General features: G+C 41.1%; 1 protein-coding gene across 4 annotated transcripts; it reads left to right on the top strand.

The window, feature by feature from the left end:
- Nucleotides 1–1,038: 1,038 nt before the first annotated feature.
- Nucleotides 1,039–24,833, top strand: SLC19A1 (solute carrier family 19 member 1). Of its 4 annotated transcripts, XM_087950579.1 has the most exons (7): nt 1,039–1,189; nt 13,912–14,234; nt 15,223–15,462; nt 20,070–20,826; nt 22,299–22,491; nt 23,199–23,340; nt 24,332–24,833. In XM_087950579.1, the coding sequence occupies exons 4-7, from the start codon at nt 20,109–20,111 to the stop codon at nt 24,524–24,526; spliced, it is 1,248 nt and encodes a 415-aa protein (XP_087806705.1). In that variant the 5' UTR covers nt 1,039–1,189; nt 13,912–14,234; nt 15,223–15,462; nt 20,070–20,108; the 3' UTR covers nt 24,527–24,833. The 4 variants fall into 4 exon arrangements, with proteins under 4 accessions (XP_087806705.1, XP_026541151.1, XP_087806706.1 ...); XM_026685366.2 differs by lacking the exon at nt 15,223–15,462; XM_087950580.1 differs by lacking the exons at nt 13,912–14,234; nt 15,223–15,462.
- The last annotated feature ends 478 nt before the right edge of the window (nt 24,834–25,311 follow it).

Below are 25,311 nucleotides of genomic sequence, written 5' to 3'. Positions count from 1 at the left end.
AATTGGATGGATTGTGGCTTTAATTGTAAATAGAATATCATGTCATTTGTCCTTCTGCCCCTGCCCCTTTCCATTTGTGTGCTTTATCATTGCTGCTACGTGTTGTCTTAAAAAGGAGAAAAAGAAACGGAAACGTTTCGAAAGTAAACGAATGCTTAATCTTAACAAAAGCCGCTTTGCATTTTAAAAGTCACTTAACTTTTAGGAAGAAGTGCACAATCGTGCCTACCGTCCCTGTCCGATTGTCCACATTTATTCGTATTTATTTCCTGTATTCTTACTCATGTTTATCCTTATTCCTACTATCTTGCAAGCGATTGACAAATCAAATCAATCAATAAATAAGATGGACCACCACTATAACAATGCAAAGTGTTCTTTGTTTTTAGAGCACATTGTATAAACAAAGCCAACGCGGGTCTGCCAGTGATTTGCGGTTTCCAGTGTTATACAAATATAATATCACACGTGGTTATTACCAAGTAAATGGTTTTGGATTGCAACCGGAGGGCAAGAACAGACTAATAATATTCGCGAGCGCGATGATCACTTTATTCCAAACAGGACGCGTCGTTTTCTTGGGTTAAAGATCAAGGCATTAGACCAAGGGTTTTCAAACTTGACAAATTTTAAGACTTGTGGACTTCAACTCCCAGAATTCCTGACCTAACATGACTGGAGGAGGAATTCTGGGAGTTGAAGTCCACAAGTCTTTAAAGCTGTCAAGTTTGAAGACCCCTGCATGATTAGACGAACATTAGCTGGCAAAATAAACACCGATTTCGCTGCACCCTTCACATGAACAGTAGTCCCCTCCCACGCAAGTTCTCTACGGGCTTCTTTTTCGAAGTAGAATCCTTCATAAGGTCATCGAAGCACAGCTGATTTAAAGTACCGTAAAGGGAGTGGAATATGTTGGCGTATACATAAGCTCATATTTCTATTGCTCCTTTTCCGCCCTGCTTGCATTGTGGGAATAGTAGTTTAATCGCCTGCTTGCCCCACAGTAAAGAACTACACTTCCCGTCTTCCATGTGCGAGAACTGCGGTTTAATCTGTACACCAAGTGCGGTCTGTACACCAAGAACCTGCAGTGAGGGAATCTCTCACGCATAGTAAGCGCGGGAAACGTTCCCAGTTCAGAAAGCAGAGGAAGGCTGAAACCGAGCCAATGGATTAAGAAAGCGAGGTAAGGTAGGCCCGTCGGGGAAGGGGGTAGGCTTAAGCTGGCGGAGAATATCCACGGGGTTCCAGGAAGCCTCAGGACAGCGAAATGTCTTATGTTATTTATCTTCCTAAGAAGGTTATCTTCTTAAGAAGGGAAGGAGGGAGGCTGCGTGGGAATGGTGATCACCTGCTGTATACCGGGTACAGAATAACGAGGTGCACTTGCACTAAGTGGGACTATAGTGCGCAACACATGCATATGGATTTAGTTCAGGGCTCTTCAAACTTGACAGCTTTAAGACTTGTGGACTTCAACTCCAGAATTTTTCCTCTGCAGTCATGTTAGCTTAGGAATTCTGGGAGTTGAAGTCCACAAGTCTTAAAGCTGTCAAGTTTGAAGACCCTTGATTTAGTTTGTCACGTTTGCACTCCCCGCTAATTATTCATTACTTCTGTGATAGAAGATAAAGAGAACAGAAGCATCTATCTGGTCCTGAGTGCACACCGGTAATCTTATTGGGAAGAGAAGGTTAGAAAAGGGCATGTGATTGTATTCAAAGTTTTATCTTATTTGGGAGGTGGGAGCTTATGAATTAAAAACATTTTTATTTAATTATCCATTGATGTCTCTTACATTTTTAAAGGTGGATAAAAATAGTATATTAAAGGCAACTAAATTGGAATGATAAAAATAATTAGGCATCTTTCAACAGTTATTCCATACAGCAAATTCAGCTAAGGCCCCACTTCGTCAAATGTAGCTAACATTATATTTTAAGGACACTTAATAACAAAATAATACATGCATTTAAGAGCCATTCATGGTTGAAAAACCTGGTTAAATTAGGAGGCTTTAGCCTTTCTAGATAGTCTAGAAAACCTGAAAATGTCCATACTTGTAACAGTGTGAAACATGTTTTCACAAAGTAGATTACATTACATTTCATAAGATTTATTCCTTCTTAAGTTTAAAATTGTGTTTTCAGATTATTGGATTGTAGTTGCAGTATATGTCAACATGTCTGATAAAGTTATAATACATATTTAGTCATTGGGTTGTCACGTGATCTATTTTTGCTGCAACAGGCTATTTTGTCTACCGATCTGTGTGCTCTGTTGGAAAAAGACCAGAATGAGTGTTCACTGTGCAGTCTTTTCTACAGAATGAGGAAGACTAATACTGATGTGTTTTGTGATTTTGGATAATAATACACAGTAGCATATATGGCCCAGTGAGGAGACAGATAAGACCCACTGGTGTAGATTTATTGGCACATGATAGTGCTAGCATGCATATGGACAGTAGGAAGACCTCCAGATGTTAATATATTTCAAATCTCTCAGTATCTCATCATTGACCCTGCTATATCAGGAAAATGGGAGTTACAGTTCAATAACTTCTAGAGTCACATATGTTTACCTTTGTGCTAGAAAATTGTTGGACTGAGACAAAGGTGGAGAGTCCTGTCTTAAATAGGTTGAGGCAAGGTTTGTGGTTAAGAAGGCAAGGCCAAGTTAAAATATTAATACCCGTGTTTAATGGTGCGTGATTTTTTTTCTTTTATTGCCATAAATACCTTAGACTTGAATTCTGACTGAGCAAAATTCATATCTTTGTTGCAAGAGGCATAGGGTGCAAGCAATCACTCATAATTGCTACTTACTAGGATTAATTGGGGTTAATCCACTTCTAATCACTAGTTGACTGTTGCCTTTGTGTTTATTACTTTCCAGAAGGTGCCCCATAAACCTTATCTAGCTGTCTGGTTCCTGGCTGGGTTTCTGTACATGTTCACTGGGCAGAGATTATTTAACTGTTTATTTCAGATACCGTATATGCCGGCGTATAAGACGACCCGGCGTATAAGACGACCCCCAACATTTCCACTCAAAATATAGTTTGTTATATACTCGCCCCCTCTTCCGCACACCTTCCACTTTTGCACTTTTTTTTTTTTTTTGAGGCACTTTTGTCTACCGTGGAAACAAATCCCGTGAAGCCGAAAGAGCAGCCAGCCTTCTCCCAGCTCCCAAGGAAGCGAGGCTCGCACCGCCCGGGCTCCGCTGAGGTATCCGGCTGGGGCTGTCAGGAGTTGTTACCGCTGGCGCGGCTCCGCGCGGCTCCAGTCCGCGTTGCCTCGGGAAGGAAAGGCAAAAGGAAGAGCCGCCGCGGCGCTTTGCAATGGCAGCAGCGGCTCCTGGTTTTGCCTTTCCCTTCCCGAGGCAACGCGGACTGGAGCCGCGGAGCGCGCCAGCGGTAACAACTCCTGACAGCCCCAGCCGGATACCTCAGCGGAGCTCGGGCGGTGCGAGCCCTGCTTCCTTGGGAGCTGGGAGAAGGCTGGCTGCCCTTCGGCTTCATGGGATTCGCTTCCACGGTGCGCAAAAGTGCCTCAGCCGTGGGCAGCCGCAGTGCTTCCCAATTACTATTTGCCGGCGTATAAGACGACCCGGCATATAAGACGACCCCCAATTGGAGGCATCTTTTTCAGGGCAAAAAAGTCGTCTTATACGCCGGCAAATACGGTATTTAAACTAGAAACCCTGTAGGATGAATGACACAATTCTGAATCTGGCAAAAAAGTTAGCAGGGAATGGGGAGCTGATTTCCAGGATAGAGTTTATGAACTATGGTTATAGAAGAAAGGAAACTAAAAAAATGGAATTACATGGGATTGTAATTATAGAGAAAAAACAATTTGAAAGTGAAAAATAACTTACCAACACTTAAGAGATGAACTTCCAGATGAAATATGGCGAACTAAATAGACAAAACAAAGATCTTGTATGTTATGGGAAAACAATTTTTATTATTTAATCAATTTTAGGGACATCTGCAAGGGTGGGGACTCAGAAAAGTCAAAATGACAGCTGTGACTGTGCTGCCTTAATGCCTTGTCATATTTTATGTGTACAGGTACTCCTCAACTTACAACCACAACTGAATCCAAAATCTCAGTTGCTAAGCAAGGAACGGAGCCATGTTATTAAGGAGCCGTGCCCCATTTTATGACCTTTCTGCCATGATTGTTAAGCGAATCACTACAGCTAAGTGAATCATGCGGTTGTTAAGCAAATCTGGCTTCCCTTATTGACTTTGTTTATCAAAAGTTTCCTAGGAAGGTTGCAAATGACAATCCCAGAACCCTGGGATGCTGCAACTATTGTGAATGCATCCTGGTTGCCCAGTACCTGAAGTTTGATCACATGACTGTGGGGTGCAGCAATGGTTGTACTTGTGAGACCTGGTCATGTCACATTTTTCACTGCTGTTGTAACTGAACGGACATTAAACAAATAGTTGTAAGTCAAAATCTTTATGTGTATCATATCTGTGATACACATAAAGGAGTGCCATCATTATTTTTTTACTTCCTCCTACACATACACTTCAGCAAAATGCTGGCCCAGGCACAGGAAGCAGCTCTAATTGTTTAACACATTATAATTGAAAAGAAAATCCAAATAATCAAACAGGTAGCCAGAGAAACAGTAATAAAACCAGGGGTGGGGTTCAAATTTTTAACAACCGGTTCTGTGGGCATGGCTTAGGTGATGGGCATGGCTTGGTGGTCATGTGACTGGATGTGGCTTGGTGGTCATGTTATTGGCTGGGTGTGGCCAACTCAATATCACTCACATTGAGGCACGCATCTCCTCGCCTGGCCTCTCATGAGGATGCTGCAATAATCGTAAGTGTGAAAAAAGGTCATAAGTCACTTTTTTCAGTGCCATTGTAACTTTGAATGGTCACTCCACACAAGCAAAGTACCAGCAAAGGAGGGGGAAAAAAACTCCAGAGATGTTCCAGAGACAGGAAGTCTAGTCCTGCCAAGAATGTAATAAGTGTTAACGGAGAGGCAGTTTCTGTAAGCAACACCAGAATGTTTCCTTCCTGCCTTCCTTACAGGATTAGGCCAGTAATTTCTTCTAACAACCGGTTCTCCGAACTGCTTAGAATGTTAACAACCAGTTCTAGCGAATAGGTGCAAACTGGTAGAATCCCACTCCTGAATAAAACCCTAAAAACACTTCAGGGAAAAAGCAAACCAAACTCAATTGCAATCATAACATCCATTGCATTACATGGAAATAGCTCATACCCAGTGGTGAGTTTCCAAATTTTTTCCTACCGGTTTGGAGACTGTGCTTCGCGCCTGTGTGCGCAGGGCTCAAAGACCTCCCTCTGTATCAACACTGGTGAGCTGTCAATGGAACCAGTAACAAACTGGCATTCAGAACAGTGAATTTTTGGAAGGGGCTTGTGTGCTCTGGAAAAACAAATTTCATACATCAAGTGCATCAAGCTGGGGTAATTAAGCTATAGTGACTGCCAGCATAGAAGGGCCATTGAATTGCCCTGCTTGATTGTTTGCAAAATGTAACTTGTGTGGATTACAAATTGAAGTAGGATAAACATTTTGTTTAAATCTATTTTTAAGGACCTATTTTCTGAGTGCTCTGCATTATTGAAAGTGAGTAACTCAGTTACTCCGAGAGTTAAAAGTTCAGCTGGAAGTTAATGGTTCAGTTATCAATTTAGGATATAGTTCTTATCCTTTTGAGAAGGAGTTTCCTGATATATGCACGTTGGTTCTGAGTCTCCATGTGCCTTCATGTGTATTTGGCTGGAGAAAGACCAAGTGCCTTCATTTCAAATACATAAAACACTCATTATTTAATTTTACAGCCATATGGAATTTTTCATTTAACTTAGAACAACATAATTGGACAACATTCAAATTTATCCATACTACAGAATACATTCATAAGAATCAACGAAGCTTGTTAGTCATGAAAAACTCAGACCTGTTGATTCCAGTAGGGCACTATCAAGTACCTCATTATTTTTATTTAAAGCCTGTTTTAATGGCTATTGAAGGAGACCAGTTCTTTGTCCTCTAAAGAAAAGTGACTTAAAAAGATTAACAATATATTTTGGAGCATATTTGCTCTGCTTTTATAAGTGCATTGAGTTTGTTTAACCCATGGAGGTTGGCATAGGATTTCAGACTAGGTTGAAAATCCTGCACTTGTTTACCTTGGCACCAAGCCTCATTTATCTCAGTTAATGGTGAGTATGTAATGTAAACACTCCTTCAGGTCAAAGTCAACCTCTGGAGATATCATATAAGCGATGTCTGTCTCTAGCATTATTGGAAACAGCATAGAAGTTGATTTACCAGTGATTCCTGCTGAAACGTTTTGAAAACTTCCCAAATCCTGCTATTTCCTAGTGCAAGGGTCTTCAAATTTGGCAGCTTTAAGACTTGTGGACTTCAACTCCCAGAATTCCTAAGCTAACATGACTGGAGGAGGAATTCTGGGAGTTGAAGTCCACAAGTCTTAAAGCTGCCAAATTTGAAGACCCCTGCCCTAGTGGTTCCTCTTCCATGTATTAAGCAAGCCTAACTTTGGTTAGCTCTGCGAGCCAAAATCTAGTTGGGTGTTTATTACAAAACTTTACTAATAAGACAGCATAAAGATTGTATGTGTCGGTATCTTCTTTCACATATAACTCAATGTCTACGGAGATTCTTAGTCATCCAGGTTGTGGTTGCCTCAAAGATGCTTTTTCAAAAGGCAACTGGACTTCATTTTCTCCTTAAGGAAGATGTTTCCCTCCTCATCCAAGAAGTTTCTTCAGTTCAGTTGGATGAGGGGGGAGGATTTATATCCCTTTGCAGTCATCTGGTTGCTAGTACTTTCTCTGAGAGCTGTTGAGGCCACTGAAGAAACAAAAGGTCTTCAAGGAAAAGACAAAGTCCAATTGCCATTTGAAACAGCACCTTTTACATATAATTTTACTATCCTGTACACCTTTTGCAAGCTATGTGTTTTTCTGGAGTATGCGATACAGTTGTACCATGTTTCTCATATAATAAGGCCGGGTCTTATTTTTTTTTTGAGCCCCCCCAAAATGGCTAGGCCGTCTTTTCATGGGGTGACTTAATTCCCCCCCCTTGCATCTTCGGGCGGGCGGGCAGCGATGGTTTGGATGTTGACCTCGGCGTTGGTGGGGCACTTCGTATCGGGGTCAACGCAAGCAGCACCATATCCGGGTGTGCAACAAAAGTACTTCCTAATGACAAGCCCCCCCACCATTCCCCCCCATTTCACATGTTTTAATATAGGCCTTAATTTGGGGGGAGGGGCTTAATTTCATTTCATGTCTATAAAACATGCTGGGACTTCCTATTGGGGGAGGCCATATTGTTGGAGAAACAGGGTAGTACAGTTAAAATTATATAAAAACCTACATGTGATATATTTAATATGGAGTACAGGTATAGGTACCCCTCGTTTTGCAAACCATAACGGAGCCTGGAATTTCCGTGGTAAGTCATGATGGTTGTAAGATAAGACATCACATGATTGATCAGATTTTATGACGTTTTTCATGGTAGTCATAAAGTGAAAGCCATGACTGTCAAGCTCATGCAGTGGTTGTCAAGCAAATAGCACAATCATTAAGTGAAACAATGCGTTCTTACGGGTGTTTTGTTTTTTTCTGGCAAAAAAATAACATTGTAAATCACATCATGTGAACACAGAATGCTGCACCTGGCCATAAAGGTGAGCCGGTTGCCAAGCCCCAAAAATATGGTCATGTGGCATGGCAAGTGTTGCCATCAGAATGCTGGAACTGTTGTCACTCTTTCTTTTCTTTGGGGGGGGGTTTGTAATTTCAAACAATCACTAAGGGCTACAATATTGTGAGTTACATTTGAGACCAGGATTTCCATCCTTAAATGATGCTGCTGTAAAGCTCCATGTCACATGAGCACATCACTTAGTGATGGCAATCCCAGCATTCTCTATATCATCATGAATCAAATCCTGTCAGTCGTTAGCCAGAAACCATTCCTGAGGCTTCACCGCTCTGAGGCCACTTGGCATGACACAGCTCTAGGGCTGCGAGAAGCCACAGCCCAGCATGAGGCCGTGGTCGCCCAGGGCAGCTACAGCCCCAACCCAGCCCCAGGCACCCTGCTCTTCATGACTTCTGCCCCTTTGTGCTCCACTAGCCCAGTTGACTATTGCCATCTTCTTGTTCCCACTGTCTGTGCCTGGCCTGATGCCTTGCAAGGCCTTCTTCCTCAGAAATGTCTTCAGAAGCATGCTATCTAATCCATGGTCCGCTTACAGAACAGAAGATACAAATGGCTTAAGTGCAAGGAGGAAATTAAGAGGGGAAAAAAAGTAATGGATAGCAAATACTTAATTAGCTTCATATTGCTGACCATAAATACAACATACTTGAATCAGAGCAAAGGTTTGTTTTCGAGGTAAAGGTGACTACAGGCATATCTCACAGATAGTGCGGGTTCGTCTCACACAGGTTTGTGATTCCGGTGCATATAAAAGTTACGTTTGCGCTATGTTTCAGTCTGCTAAATGTGCAATAGCATTATGTCTAAAAAACAGTGTGCGCACATGATTTAAAAAACTCTGTTGCGAAAAAAAGTTAATTCAATTTGTAAAAAAAAAAAATTCAAATATCTGTGAAGCACAATCAAGCGAAGCACAATAAAGTGAGATATATGTATTGACTTGGAGAATGACTTCATTTCTATCTTATGCAATTAAGCAGATTTGAACTTTGCTCTGAGATGATCACTTGTAAAGTTTGCATGTGCTGTTTTGAGGCCTTTTAGGAAATAAACTGACAAAGCAATAATTGACTTGTTAAATCGAGTCTGCCACTTTTCTTTTTAGACAGTTCCTTGGCTAAATGCAGTTAATATGTAGCAGTAGTGAGAAAATCTTACTTCTCCGGATTTCAGAATTTTAGGAGGTGGTATCCGATAGTTTCTTTTTATAAAGGGAGTTCTTGTGGCTTTTTAAGTTTGACTTTCTAGGATTGGAGGAGGGGGTTGCTAATATACTTGAAGAGTGGGGTAATTTTTGGGGATATGTAAAGCTTTGTTGATTCTTTAGATCTTGAGCACATTATAAAGATCTTACCAGAGATATATAATGAACTCATCTATTCATTTTCCATAACTTTGGAGAGAGACTGGAGAAGACTGGTTGAGTGGATACTGGAATGACTGAAACCTTTGTGAAACCATGAACGCTCTCCTCCTAGCGAGGTCAAAAGCGGTCTTTTAGGAAATGGAAAGGGGCAACAAATGAGGCTTTAAAGACTGGTAGTAGAGAGAACTAAAACTAGTATATTAGTAATTGCTTCCTAGAGGTCTCCATGTGTTTTGTACTTCATGTTTTTTTCCTTAAGAGATAAGTTAAGATGTCTCTGAAGGAGATGGTAATAACTGAGAATAGCTTTTCTGCAAATGGGTAAAAGCTAAACAAAAGGCAAAATAGAGTAACTACTGTATGAATTAACGTAATTCAATCTAGAGGAGGTTGAAGGTGGGATCCAATTAGAATATGGATCTCTTAAGAGTTATATTTGAGCAACAGCTTGTTAGTAAATCTGTGTGACATTCATCTGCCCTGCCTTTTTTAACCATGTGTGTAGAGTAGTTCTCTGTCTGATGGTTGGACCATGACAGCAGCAAACTGGTAGCATCGATTCTGCAATGAAGGGATCATTTTTCATTTACTGTACAACTTTCATATATAACTGAGTGTTGTAGGATGGTTTAAACCAGGGGTCGCCAACCTTTTGGACCTCAGGGACCACCAAACTCATAATTTTAAATTCTGCAGACCAGAGACCCTGGGAAAATCCCCCAAAAAGTCTGCAGGAAAATTCCCTTCCCTGTTTTCCTACCGATCAATCATTCTTTATTTGGGATCGCAGGATACCATCTCCAGCTCCGTTCTCAGGGGGGGAGAGAGAGAGACTTTTGGGTTCATGCAAGGAAAGCAGCAGAAGCAGCAGAAGTCTTCCTTTCTCCGCCCCAAACTCTGACAGAAATGAGTCTTTGTGAGACTTGTCACGCCGGTGCAGCCTCTTGGAATAGGAGGCCTTGCAAAGTCCCAAAGACTCATTTCTGGTGGAGTTTGGGGGAGAGAAAGAAAGACTTTTGCTGCTTTCCTTGTGTGCAGCCAAAAGCAGAAGAAGAAAGAAGGGGCAAGAAGCAGCCCGGTGGCCAGGCAAGGCAAGTGGGGCATGTGGGGCAAGTTCCCCCCCTCCACCTTTTCCTCCCTCTCCTTACTGCCTCATGTTGTTCACAATGCAAGCAACACAAGCCTTGTGTTCCCGCGGGCCATGTGGGTGGCGCAGCCTGGATTAATTGCTTTGGGGGTGACATTTCTCTGTGGACCACCAAAATTTTCTCATGGACCACCAGTGGTCCCCTGCCCACTGGTTGGTGACCACTGGACTAGAAGAACTCCAAGGTCCCTTCCAACTCTGTTATTCTGTTATCTGTACCCATGATGCCGCAGTTCTTGGTCTCTGCCTACATCCTCACCAGTGGTGGGATTCAAAAAATTTTACTACTGGTTTTGTGGGCATGACTTGGTTTGCATGGCAGGGGAAGAATACTGTAAAATCTCAAGTCAGAGGTGTTATTTGCCAGTTCTCTGAACTACTCAAAATTTCTGGTACCAGTTCTCCAGAACTGGTCAGAACCTGCTGAATACCATCTCTGATCCTCACAGAACTCAGTGGGACTTACCTCTGAGTAATCCTCTATGGGGAGGAGAGAGAGAGAGAGAGAGAGAGAAGCAGCAGAAGCAGCAAAAGTCTTTCTTTCTCTGCCCCAAATTCCGCCAGAAATGAGTCTTTGCTGATGCAGCCTCTTGGAGCAGGATGCCTTGCAGGGTCCCAAAGACTCATTTCTGGTGGAGTTTGGGGGAGAGAAAGAAAGATTTTTGCTGCTTTCCTTGTGTGCAGCCAAAAGCAGAAGAAGAAAGAAGCGGAAAGAAGCAGCTTGGTGGCCAAGCGAGGCGCGTGGGGCAAGTTCCCCCCCTCCGTCCTTTTCCGCCTCCCTTTACTACCTTGTGTTGTTCACAATGCAAGCAATGCAAGCCTTGTGTTCTCACGGACCATGTGGGTGGTGCAGCCTTGTATTCCCACGCAGCCTGGAATAATTGCTTTGGGGGTGTTTTGGGGTTGACATTTCTCTGCAGACCACCAAAATTTTCTCGCAGACCACCAGTGGTCCCCGGTCCACTGGTTGGAGACCACTGGTTTAAACACTGTACAAAGTTTGGTGACTTGTTTTTCCTTGTTGGAGGAACCCAAAACCCATTCCATAACACTAAAACAGATTGCAAAAATAGGCAGAGAATAAGAGAGTGTGTACATTAGTCATCTCACTTCTGCCAGCCAGTACATGTTATTACATTTCAAATTGTGTCATTATGTTGTCAAAAACAGGGAAGGTAAATTAACACATATTGTAGTCCCATATCCATTAATCTATTGGTAAGCCTTCTTGAGCAGAACAGGGCTTAATTTCTGAATCAGCATGGATAAGATGGACAGCTACTCTTGACAATCTATTCAGTGAAAGTGTATGTAGAACTCTGAGCTGCAGATAAATCTTGTTTTCTATTTTTCAGTCTTTTTTTAAATTATAGATGCAAATACATTCTGCTTGTGACAGCAGGGATTTTTCTTCTTTTTATTCATATAGCTTAAGACTAAAATCTGTAAAACTGAATATTTCTGAGTAACTGAAACATAATAATTGCAAGCTTTGGGGGTTCCTGTGATAATAATTAAAAACTTCCCTGAGTGTGTGATTTTGACTATTCAGGCCATTCTTGTACCAGGTTTCAAGCTATTTTCCTACTAGTCACTTGTAATCTCATCAAACTATCAACCAGCCCTTGTTGAAATAATAGAAAGCATGCCCTTGCTGTTATTTTGGGCAATGATAAATGGATGACTCTAGGACAGTATTTCTTAAAATGTGATACAAGTAACCTTGAGGATCCCCCAAGACCATTTCAGGGGTCTTTGAAATCAAAATTATTTGTAAGATATTAAAGATATTTACAAACTTTTAAATTAACATCACTCTCCTCATTATTTTAATTTATTAAAAATAAGGCTTTCATAAAAAGTATTTTATTTATGTTAATATAGAACGGGCTTAATATTATTTTTACATGATTCAATAAATATTCTATGACTGTGTCAATTGTTAATATGATAAATAGTGACCAATTTAACCCACACAAGCAAAAGCTCTTTTAAAATCCTCTATAATTTTTTTTAAGTGGGCAGGGATCCTAAGAGCAAAATATTTTTTAAAAAATACTCTTTTAGATGATGCTATAAATTGTACTGGGAAAATGCCTTATCTGAAGTGAAATATAGACCATTCAACACATTGCAGTTGCCAGTGCAACTCTTAAGAAAATAGGAAGCTGTCTTTTATTGAGTTAAATCATTGGTCCATATCACTTAGTAATGTTTATCCAATCCTTTCTTGTCTTTAACAGAAACTGGAATTTCTCCTTGACCATTAAGCAACTATTGTCTTGGCAGGCTTGTTGTCCTGGATGCTAGTGAGAGCTTCTTTGTAGCCATGTGATATGATTAAAAGTTCCAGTTAACCTTGAAGGACACTTTTATACTCAGTGCATTACAACACCCTAACTAGAATAAGATTCAACTGAGATAAAACTGGATGAATGAAAAAAATGAGAAGTTCTTGCTAATTACCAATGTTCACAGATGGTAGCACCAGCTGACTTACCTTGAGTTTCAAGATTAGGCAGAATATAGGTGGGAAACTACCAGGATATCCCAACAATGTAAGCTAGACTGGAAAATTGAAATAAACACACAAAAAAGCCAACAGAAAAATATTTCTGCATTGGTAAGAAAAGTGTGGATATGAACATGAAATCGCAAGACGTCAAAGTTGACTTGAAGGAGTATATGTACTTTCTAAATTGGTAATTAGTACAATACTTGGGATGCGGTGGCTCAGTGGCTAAGATGCTGAGCTTGTCGATCAGAAAGGTCGGCAGTTTGTGGTTCGAATCCCTAGCACCGCGTAACTGAGGGAGCTCCTGTTGCTTGTCTCAGTTTCTGCCAACCTAGCAGTTCGAAAGCATGTAAAAATGCAAGTAGAAAAATAGGGACCACTTTGGTGGGAAGGTAATAGCATTCCAAGCGCCTTCGGCATTTAGTCATGCCAGCCACATGACCACGGAAATGTCTTGGGACAGCGCTGGCTCTTCGGCTTTGTAACGGAGATGAGCACCGCCCCCTAGAGCTGGAAACAACTAGCACATATGTGCAAGGGGAATCTTTACAATACTATGATCAGAATTTAGTATAACAGAATGCTATTCTGTATTGTATTGTTGAATTTATGTGTATTGTATTGTTAAATTCATTAAATTATGAATTTAATTCAACTCATTCCTCCACTGCGAGGAACCCTCCTAGTCTGTCCTACAGACGTTGTGAAGTGAAAGTGTGTTTCACTGACAAAACTTAAATGTAGCAGATGAAGAAATGATATTAGCATTATTTATAAAGACAGCAATCCAGCTGAATAAACTTTGCTTCACTACAGCGTTCCATGTTTCTTTATTTGGATTCCCCAATTTCCCTTAAAAAAAAAAAAACCTTTTAAAAAAAATTCTGAACTGGCTGACCTGAAACATTCCACTGTATTGGTGACTGGTATCAAGTAAATATTTGCTGGACCATAGAAGACATTTGTGGAAACAGCACAATTTTGTTCAGGAAATATTGCAAAGCCAACACATTCCTGGCAAGATGAAGGTGGGGATTAGTTTGTGATGTTCTCACCAGGAAATTTTCTGAGGTACCACCTTCTCTCCTTTTTATTTAAACAGAAATACCAGCAAGGCATACCTCTGCATGTTGGAGTTTGTACACAGCAGTGAAAAGAGAAACTGAACAAACAGTAAATCCAGCATTGTGACTTTCACTGAAAAGAATGTGTTCCTTTTCAAAGTGATCAAGAAGCTACCAGGGAGTTATGTCTGAAGAGGCTGAAAAAATGGAAAAACAGCCTCCTGACCCTCCACCAGACCCACGCTGGAAGTTCCTTGTTGGCTACCTCTGTTTCTACGGCTTCATGGGCCAGATTAGACCTGGGGAGAGTTTCATCACGCCTTACCTGTTGGGATCGGAGAAGAATTTCACAAAGAAAGAGGTGAGGTCATTTGACATATTAGCCACACAAGGGACAGATTAGTTGCAGTGGTCTGAAAAATGCACCGAAGTGTGGAGTGTTGAGTGGTCTTGCAGAAGACCTTCTGAGCAGCAATAGGTTTTGACAAAATGCTAGGAATGTCTCTGTTAAAGTGGAGGGAGGAAAGAGTATGTTGCAACAGTGCATGGAAAGAATGATAAATTCTCATTTTTCCTCCTTTTTATTTGGCTCTTGGATCATGGGCTCATGGAGCATAGAGGGATGATTGGGTTAGGAACAAACAGACCTACATAGACCTTCTAAAGGCCAGAATAAGGGCTGAGATGGGAAGAGAATTCCACAGAGCTAGCTTGCTTCTGAGTTAAATTAGAAAATGTATGGGTAAGCTTGCATTCTGCTCCAACATATTAATGCAGTAATGGTAGTTATTAAAACTTACTTTGGAATAATAAAGGAGTGGGATGACCTGCCTTTCCCCCCAGTTAAAATAAAACTGAAAGGAATCTCAGCCTGACCTGCTGTCTGTTGCCCTCATAATCTGATGTGGAGACTTACATTTTAACTTCTGATTCAGCAAATAGTTTGACAATGCAAGCTAGCAAAGTAAATGCCTAATCCGATTGCTTGAGTCAACTTCTATGACTGTTCTTTCCATTCCATTCTTTCCATTCTGGATCCTTCCAGATTAATTGGGCTACAGTTCTCATCATTCTTAGCCACGATGAGTTATGTTTGGAGTTGTGCAGTGCATCTGGAGGACACACTTTGGGAAGGCTGTGCTTCATGATATGATCTTGGTTGTGGTGAAGGTATATGGCACATATTAGTACCCTTAAAAATACCAAAAATAAACCATTTTCCTCCTCTTTTGTGGTTATTTTGTCCTTTTCCTTTACCATTTTCTTGCCTGTTTCTCTTTTTTGTAGAAGGGACTCCATGATTATTCTATAGCAGCTCTGCCTCATTTAATACTTTCTGCCAATTACAGGTGATCTACAATTACAGGTGATCTCCTAAATTTAGTGAAACCAATTAACAATTTCTCCAGCTTGCTTGGAGCTCCTTCATCCCATTCCAAACTGTGATGTTGACTCTGTTGATGAGCTGATGGTAGGCTAAATTTTGAGTATCACACTGTCACCTTTATCAAATGAATGATTATTCCCAGCTGATTCCATGGATTGAGTAAAATCAAGCTGATCAAAGACTGCATTTAACATTTACCAAGGTTGCTGAAATGAGGACCCAGATTGTTGGGGGCAATATGTTGACAATGTAAACCACTTAGAGAGGGCTGTAAAGCACTGTAAAGTCTTAAATATGAAACCTCTGTTTTTTGTAGTGCTGTATATCATAAAAGAGCCGAGGTGGCGCAGTGGTTAGAGTGCAGTACTGCAGGCTACTTCTGCTGACTGCCGGCTGTCTGCAATTTGGCAGTTCAAATCTCACCAGGCTCAAGGTTGGCTCAGCCTTCCATCCTTCTGAGTTCAGTAAAATGAGGACTCAAATTGTTGGGGGCAATATGCTGACTCTGTAAACTGCTTAGAGAGGGCTGTAAAAGCACTATAAAGCGGTACATAAGTCTAAGTGCTATTGCTATTCCTAATGAGATACTGATTTTTGATGATGAGATACTGATTTTTGATACAGTAACATACTGCACTGTTCCACTTATTTTTAAGTAGAAAGGTGGATATAACTATTTTTATAGAAATATAAATATATCTATGGTAAAAATGATTATGAGGTCCCAGGGATTTTTTTTAAAAAAATAAACATTCTAAATACAGACTAATATTTATTTCCAGGCTATTTTCTTAAGAATCCATTGACCAATCTCTCAACTAGCTAATAAACTACTGGTTTGTTTCTTTACAAGAAAAAGAAAAAATTAAAACACTTGTATGCATTTCTCTATTTAGTAGTTTTAAAGAACTGAAAGCTTAGAATGAGGAATTAGCTGCCTTCCCCAAAGGTGGACTTTTGCAATAGCTGTGCAGAGGTGGCTGTGACCTGCTGCTCTGGCGTCATTAAGTTTCTATTTGAACACTTGATCTTCTTTTAGTAATGAGCAAGATCTATTTTCTCTCTGATCCCTTGCTAGGTCTCTCTGGGACATTGGCAGCTCTTGTCGTTTGGGCAAAAAACAATCACACACACAGGCAATCTGTTCCCAAACACTTTGTTCTGCCTGACTGCTGTGCCTTTTGGATGAGGGAACGCTCAGCACCCTAGGTTATCAATTAGTACATGGCAGCTTCTTCACATGCTGAGAGCAGATTTAGATGTGTGTTTGGGGGGGAAAGGAATCACTCCTGATTTATGGAAACCTCTCTTTTTTGTAGTGCTGTGTATCACAAAAGAGCCAAGGTGGCACAGTGGTTAGAGTGCAGTACTGCAGGCTACTTCTGCTAACTGCTGGCTGCCTGCAATTTGGCAGTTTGAATCTCAGCAGGCTCAAGGTTGACTCAGCCATCCATCCTTTGGAGATCGGGAAAATGAGGACCCAGATTGTTGGGGCCAATATGCTGACTCTGTAAATCGCTTAGAGAGGGCTGTAAAAGTACTGTGAGGCGTATGTAAGTCTTAAGTGCTATTGCTATTAATGGGTGGAGAGTTGTGGGGTAGAATTTTCACTTTAATCTGGGCAGCTCTCCATTAAAAACAAAGACATATAAAATCACATTAAAACCCAACCAATTAAAACATTAAAAACAGCCAATAATAAAAGTTACTTAAAATATGAAAACCCAAAGAATAACTGTTCCCTGGAACACAGTATTGCAAGTACTAATTAAATTAATAAACTACAACTTACAACAGTTATTCAGTGACTGTTCAAAGTTAAAATAGCAGTGAGAAATGTGACTTATGACCGTTTTTCACAGTTACAACCTTTGCAGTATCTGCATGATCACATGACCAATATTCAGATGCTTGGCAACTGGTTCATACTTATGACGGTTGCAGGGTCCTAGGGTCATGGGATCCCCAAAGATAATGGGGAAGCCAGATTCACTTAACAACCAGGGTGCTAACTTATAGCAATAATTCACTTAACAATGGTGGCAAGAAAAGTCATAAAATGGGGCAAAACTCACTTAACAACAGAAATGTTGGGCTCAATTGTGGTCGTAAGTCAAGGGCTACCTGTAGTTACCAAAATTATTCTGTAAGAGAAATGGGCTGGTCTGATATTAAAAAGGCATCAGAATGAATGTCTCAATAGGCATACCATAGGAGAAAGCATTTGCAGATGGAATTATCAGAGAAAATTCACAGCTGAATAAGATGCTAAAAGTTGGAAACAGGAATCTCATGAAGGGTAATATATTGTGGGGTGCAGGACTTCATTATTTCTGAGGAATCTAGGTACCACAGTAGCAGAACTATAGCTATTATACTGTATATACTAGCTATTATATATACTAGAACTATAGTTATAAGAACTAATTAGGAATGCAGAAAAAACAATTACTACCAACCTGCCTTCAATTGAGGACCTGTATACTGCACGAGTCAAAAAGAGGGCTGTGAAAATATTTACAGACCCCTCACTTCCTGAACATAAACTGTTTCAACTCCTTCCCTCAAAACGACGCTATAGAGCACTGCACACCAGAACAACTAGATACAAGGACAGTTTTTTCCCCAAATGTCATAACTCTGCTTAACAAACAATTCCCTCAACACTGCCCTAATAATCTTAATAAATAATAATAAAAAGCAATAAATAAATAAATAAACAAACACTGTCCAACTATTTACAAAATCTGCACTACTATTAGTATTAATCTTCTCATCGCTCCTTATCACCCATCCCCTCCCACTTGTGACTATATGACTGTAACTTTGTCGCTTGTATCCTTATGATTTATATTGACTCCTAGTGTGATTTGATTACTTATTGTACTCTATGACTATTATTAAGTGTTGTACCTGATGATTCTTGACTCTTGACAAATGTATCTTTTCTTTTATGTATACTGAGAGTTATTTGCACCAAGACAAATTCCTTGTGTGTCCAATCACATTTGGCCAATAAAGAATTCTATTCTTATTCTATTCTTCTTCTATTCTATTAATGGAGCTGGCGTATTATCTGTATTTTGTCTAACTTTGTGGGAGGCAGTTGGGGAGGGTGCACTTCTCACTAAATTTAAGCCTAAATTCTAGGGTTTATGCTACAGTATTTGCATGTTCCTTACCTCAGCAAATCATGTCACTGATCTTCAGCAGCTGTGGTTCAAAGGGGCTCCAGTCCTGCAAATCAATCAATCCATATGTCAACTGATCCCTGGAGCTCAGGTTGTCCATCCCTGATCTAGAAGTATAGATATAGAGATGGCATCGTATATTCCGCATGAATTCCATTTGTAAACTGTGTTCCCAGCTACTTTTGCTAAAATATCCCAAACTCCTTGACCAGAATAAATTGCTCAAGTTGACAGACATCCTTTGAGGATAGAAGAGAGAGGAATGATGCCAAGTTGTAGTGAACTCATGTTAACAGGGCTGATAATACTTTGAGTTACAGAAAGGAATTATTCATCCTTCCTGAAGTATATTCTTGCATACCATCCTTCCCCCTGGGGTAGGCCAGAAAGTTGAGTTTCAGCTCCCCAAATTTTAAGGAAGCAAGCTTGAAGAGATACCTCTGGGAGATATCAGGCTGGGGAGTACTACGGACTTCTATTTTTCTAAAAATGACAGGATGGTCAGATCTCTTGAATCAAAACCTTTGGCATTCTTGTCATTGAAATTTAATATTCTCTGTGTTTCCATTCTCCTGTCTGTGGGAAATTTAGGGGAGAAGGTTGGTCAGCACAAAATGTAACTCAGTCTGGCCAAAGTTCAGAGTCTCATGCTGATCTGTTGCCATGGCTAAAAAACGTCAAATTCCAGTCTAAAGCAACTGTAAGAAACTTAATCAACCTCCTTGGCAAGCAATACGTGTGGATTTCAACCAGAGCGGAGATCTCAGAGTGACTGTTGGAAAAACTAGGGGATGTGTATGTATGTGTGTGTGTGTGTGTGTGTGTGTGTGTGTGTCTAAGACACTAAAATATTGTGAAAAATTCCAGTCTGAAATATCAAAGTAATATTACCAGCCAGCTGGTTTGGTGTAAAGCAGGTTTCAGTTTTCCTATACATTGTGTTTCCATAAATTGGTGGGGGGCGGGGAGAGGGGGTGTTCTTCCAAATAACTATAACATGTGAATGGAGATTTTTTCCTCTCTCCCTTTCAGCCACCATGGTCCTTTCTTGATGAAGGTGCTTTGTCTTCTTTTGTAAGCTACATGCTGTTATTTTATTTCCCATTCTGGACAACTCCATTTCATCCCTAGGAATTTTGATAAAAAATAGTTTGATGAACCAGGACATAATCTAGCTAGGTAACGTTTGATAGTTTTAGTTTGTATTAGTTGTGAATCTGTTTTTCTTTCCTTTCAGTCCTGCCCAATCAGTGATCAATGTATTTCCATTCACCCAGAATTCCATCAAGTATATTGCTGGAGGTTTCTTTCTCTTATGGATACTCCAGGCCCAGCCCTGGTGTCCCTGAGTCAGCTGGTTCTTCGTGTATAGTTTTGTTTCCAGTTTCCCAAACATAGGATGGCTAGTATCTAAAATAAGTCTTGGTGCCTGTTGCTGAAAAAAGAATGTGAAGAAGAAGCATCCAAATTATTAGTAAAAAGAGGACCTAGAATCCTAGATGATTAGAATAGAGGTGAGGTGAGGTGAAAATGCATGTGGCTTCTTCTAGAGTTCTTTATCTCTTTGGTTTACTCACTAGTGTAAATCAGTTGCACTTCGTTTCATTTTCTCTTGCAGGTGACCAATGAAATTACCCCTGTCCTATCGTATTCCTACATGGCAGTATTGGTGCCCATCTTTCTACTCACAGACTATCTGCGGTATAAGCCCATATTGGTGCTGCAGAGCTTGAGTCACATTGCTATCTGGCTGCTGCTGATCTTTGGTACCAGCATCATTGCCATGCAGTTCATGGAATTCTTCTATGGCATCACGATGGCTACGCGGATAGCTTACTCCTCCTACATCTTCAACCTGATCTCTCCATCGTGCTATCAGCGCATGGCCAGTTATTCCCGGTCTTCAGTGCTGATGGGTGTCTTCACCAGTTCCATGGTGGGACAACTCTGTGTCACAGTTGGAGGCACCACCTTCATGACAGTGAATTATATCTCATTGGGCTTCATGTGCTTTGGGCTGGTCTTGACCCTCTTCCTGAAGCGTCCGAAACGCAGCCTCTTCTTCAACAGGAGCAAGAGCTTGTGTAATGGTACCTCGCCCTCAGAACTGGACAAAATGAACCCTGAGGCAGGAGAGCCCATGTGGTATAAGGCTTCTTCCTGGAAAAATCTGCTGTTATTCCGGCTGATAAAGGAGTTGGGGACTATTGTAAGAATGCCGCAGCTGAGACTTTGGTCCCTTTGGTGGATATTCAATTCTGCTGGCTATTATCTGATGCTTTATTATGTGCATATTTTATGGAATGAAATATATCCTGCCAAGGACAACAGAAACGTCTACAATGGGGGAGTGGAAGCAGTTTCTACCCTGCTTGGTATATATGGATATTTCTTTTCCTCTGAAGTGGTGTTTTTTGTATTTATCTTATTGGTCTGCTATGCCCCCAACAAGGACTAATCAGGAGCTCCAGTAATAATGAAGTAGATCAGGGGTGTCAAACTCAAGGCCTGGGGGCCGGATTCGGATTAGATTTGGCCTGCGGGCTGCCCTGAAAACAATGAAGGACCAGCCCACAGGGCCTCTGTCAGCAAAAACGGAGCACTAGAGGGCTGTGCATGCCCCCCCCCCGAGCTCCGTTTTCACTGGCAGAGGGCCGCAGGAGGCTGTCGCAGCTGAAAACAGAACACAGGTGGATCATGCTCGCCCCTCCCGAGTTCTGTTTTTGATGGCAGAGGGTTAGCAAAACAAACTACTAGTAAAAGTGCATTTGATCACAAGGCAGGGAGGTGTCAAGAAATTCCTCCACTGGAGACAATGGATCCCCCAGCCACCACAGGTGCCCCTGACATGAGTGATGTTGAGCTGACCATGCCCCCCCCAGCCATGCCCCCCCAGCCCCCAGAAGGTCAAACACAACCCTGAGGCAGCCCTCAATGAAATCGAGTTTGACACCCCTGAAGTAGACTATCCATTTCCACTGTCCTAAGCAGCTTCATGTAAAGGCAGTCTCTGTTATTCATACTAAGGTCATCGTGGATACTCTATAATTATTTGATTCCCATTCTTGTAGAACTAAGAAATCTACAGCTGTTATTGTAAAAGTCATTTGGGAATGATGATATGACCTGTTAGTCACCTTACATAGAAAGTTGTAAGGAAACATAGCCAAGGTGCTAGGCCCCCAGTGAGCGTGCTTTTGCTTGGTCAAATCTTATTAGGTATGTAACTTCCCCATTGCCAAGTTTGTAAAATGAATGGCAGAACTCACAGGCTCAGTTCATGTCATCTAAGTCAAAAAGATAGGGAAGCATCACTTCCTGCAAGAAGAAAACACCATTGGAAGAAGTGATGAACACCTTATAAGAAGAAAGATATTTCCCTGAGGTGATATTTCTTTTTATATTATTTCACTCTGCTGCAATTATAATATCTTCTTAAATTTGCAACTTTATTCCTACACTCCCCACCCCAAATTAATTTACACCATCCTAAAATCCATGTGAGTCTGGGTGCATTCACTTTGATTCATCATATCTCTGGCCTTGGACAAAATCTACTACCTAAATGCTATTCAAAATGAGGCAGCCTCCTAGAATAGCCTATATGTAGTCAATATATGTGTCAGACATAATGAAGGGATGCAGAACAATTAGATTGCTAAGAGTCTCGCATTCCAGTAAACCAGAAAGTTGCCAAATTCTGTTTTGAAGATATTTTTCTCCCCATGGGATACTTGAGGGGGGATATATGTACTTCATCCCTTGGTAGAATACTGCATAAAAAACTAGAGCCCTGTTTAACTGTAAAGGACTTGTCCCCTCTTGACAATCATTTGTGTTTTCCTAGGTGCCATCACTGCTTTTTCTGCTGGCTTTGTGAAGATCCGATGGGCCTTCTGGTCAAAACTGGTGATTGGGGTTGTGACCGGAGTCCAGGCAAGCCTACTGTTGTTGATGAACACAACTGCCAATATTTGGCTGTGCTATGCGGCCTATGTCCTCTTCAGGGGTTCCTACCAGTTTCTTGTGCCTATAGCCATGTGAGTGATGGTGGTGAGAACTGACAGCTAAACTTGCATTAGGTATACTGGTAAAATGGATATATAGAGCTTCTGTCAACCCAGGAAACCAGTTCAGCATTGGTGTGAGAGCTATTGTTCACGTGTCTGTAAAGTTACATGCTTGCACACATAACATGTGCAGAGTGTGTGGAGCGAGATCCAAACACAGTGCAATATTCCAGGATAATGCAGGACTTTTGTAAGGATGTTAAAACTGGGAAATACTGGATCAGGTGTTCTTACTATCCTACCAGTCCAATGGGTTCGTGCACCTAATCTGAAAATAGTTCGCTAATGGTGATGACAAATAAGTTTGCCTTCTAAATATCTTATTTTCCAGGGGTTTTTTTCTAAGAGCCTCTCCCCCTCAAATGTATAGCAGTAGTGTTGCTGTAGCATACTCTTCCCTAGTTTGCTGTCCTCAGATGGGTTGGCTGTAATCCTGCAGAGTTCGTTGGCGTATATAGTATAAATATCAGGAGGTGGATGGAAGAGTCCGTTGTAACATTTTGAGATTTTAAATAAAACTGATAGTAGCAATTGTGGGTGACTGACCCTCATTGGCAAGGAGGTTTCAGCCAATCAGCAGAATCCAGCCAAAAGCTCAGCCATGAAGTGTCTCTTCTTTCTGCTCAGGGTATTTTGTAGTGGCGGAAAGCTAATTTGTTTTCTTTCTCTGACTGAAGCTTCCAGATTGCATCTTCGCTGTCCAAAGAACTCTGCGCTCTGGTGTTTGGTGTCAATACTTTCCTTGCCACAGTTCTCAAAACCATCATCACTATCATCATAACTGATAAGAATGGTCTGGCTCTCTCAGTCCATTCCCAGGTAAGGAAAAGAGCAAGTTACCCTACAGTTATGTTAGCTGCTCTTTGTTCAGTGGAAACTGCCTATCGGGAAGGCTTTGCCTTGCCTGTTGTGGTTGCCCTGACCAACAAGCTTGCGTGGAGATAGATAATTCTTCACAGTGGGACTCTTTTCCATTTAGGTTGGTTGGGCTACTTAAAGCTAAACTAATTCTGAGCTAAGAGGAAGAGCCAATGAACTTATTTCGTTCACTTCCAATTCTCCACGTCATTCCCATTGAGGTGGCAAGATTCCTCTGCCTGTTTCTCTTCTCCCAAGTGTTCAGCAGTCAGGTTGGGTCTGACTGCTGATGGTTAGGTAGGACCAGTGTTTGTGTTCAGGCACTGTAGGTTATGGCTCAAAAATAACAAGGCTTATCGCAGGCGGGGAAATAGAATTTTCAAGAGCTCTCTGGATGGCCACTGTGGACAGTAAGATGCTATACTGAATGGCTCTGTTGAGCTGATCCAATTTCAAGGCCCTTTTACAGGCAGTCCTTGACTTAGAATAGTTGGTTGAGTGACTGTTCAATGCCACGAAGGCACTGAAAAAAGTGACTTACGACCATTCCTCACGCTTAAGACTGTTGCAGCATCACCGTGATCAAAATTCAAATGCTTGGCAACTGGTTCATATTTAGGACGGTTGTCCTAAATCATGTGTATAGTTTTCTGACAAGCAAAGTCAATGGGGAAACCAGATTCACTTAACCAGCGTGTCAATAATAACTGCAATGATTCGCTAAAAAGGTGTAAAATGGGGCAAAACTCCCTTAACAAATGTCTCACTTAAGAGACATTTTGGACTCCACTGTCATGAGTCGAGGAATGCCTGTACTATTATTCATTTAAAGGTCCATTTCTAAAGTTTTTTCAATTCTTAGGTGGATTGAGGCTTTCATATTTTTTGTGTGCATTGAGGTTAATGAAGCCCTGCATTTCTCAAAATACTTGTGCATTTTATTCTCTTCCAGTTCTACGTTTACTTCGGTTACTTCACTGTTCTGACCACACTGTATCTTTTGTCATTTGCGTACATGATGGCAAGGTGCAATGCTTGCAAAACACCCCAAGAAGAGACCACACCAGCCAATGAACTCTGCAGCCCAGTTGAGGAGGAGAACTCGGACAAGGAGGGAAACCCAGAACTGGCTAGTTCCAAAGCCTGAGAAACGCTACCATCTGCGTACGTACATGGAGATGGATTTTCCTGCAAGATCTCCATTGACATGAGACCAGTGCACCTCTCATAACAATCAGCACTTATCAAAGTCAATGCAACCCTATTTTCACAATATTGGATCTCTGCAGAAGCTCAGAGAAAAGCTTGCTTGGTTTCAAATGCAACTTTGGTGTAGTTGACTTTTCTGGCAGCTACAGTTCTCCCCGTTTCTTGAGCCAAGTTATGCTGAAATAATATTTACCAATGTTGCAATTGGGCACTTAATTTTTTGATCATATGAATTTGCTTTTAAACATGTATGTTCTTAGTTCTGTCGTGTAAATTTGCCAATCACCAAGAGCAAGTGAGACTAAGGCACTTTTTAATGTTGATACTGGTTAATATACTGTGATATGACTCATAATAACGTAAGACACATTTTTGTTTTCCCTTTATAGGAAAACAGAGATACTATTTGCATTTGACCCCTGGTGATTGTAAGCTGCCACACTCAGAAAACACATGTCAAAGAATGAAATTACCGGGCTTAAAAAAAAATGCCCTTAAATTCAGGAAAGTACTGACATGGGACCAAAGTGAACCAGGCAATCCAATCTTCTTCATTAGAAAGCAAGAGCTTGCATTTTGATTAATGAATTATGCTCCAGGCCAGGTTTAAGGTTTCAGTGCTCCTCTTTCACAAAACTCAAGCATTTCTTTTCAAGCCATTTTTTAAGTGGAGCTGACTCACATGATCCCTTTAGGATGCCCACTGGAGAAGTACGATTTGAA

This window comes from Notechis scutatus, chromosome 1 (genome assembly GCF_049901735.1).
Source record: "Notechis scutatus isolate UNSWTSFEM ecotype Mainland chromosome 1, rNotScu1.2, whole genome shotgun sequence".
Lineage (NCBI taxonomy): Eukaryota > Metazoa > Chordata > Lepidosauria > Squamata > Elapidae > Notechis > Notechis scutatus.
The sequence above is the reverse complement of the archived record's forward strand: the minus strand, read 5'-3'. Positions and strand labels throughout refer to the sequence as shown.

Excerpts from the sequence above, each read along its gene's own strand:
- SLC19A1 (XM_026685366.2), top strand. The coding sequence starts at position 14,058 with ATGTCTGAAGAGGCTGAAAAAATGGAAAAACAGCCTCCTGACCCTCCA. Across the intron at positions 14,235-20,069 it reads AGAATTTCACAAAGAAAGAG|GTGACCAATGAAATTACCCC; the intron begins GTGAGGTCATTT and ends TTTCTCTTGCAG. Across the intron at positions 20,827-22,298 it reads AGCAGTTTCTACCCTGCTTG|GTGCCATCACTGCTTTTTCT; the intron begins GTATATATGGAT and ends GTGTTTTCCTAG.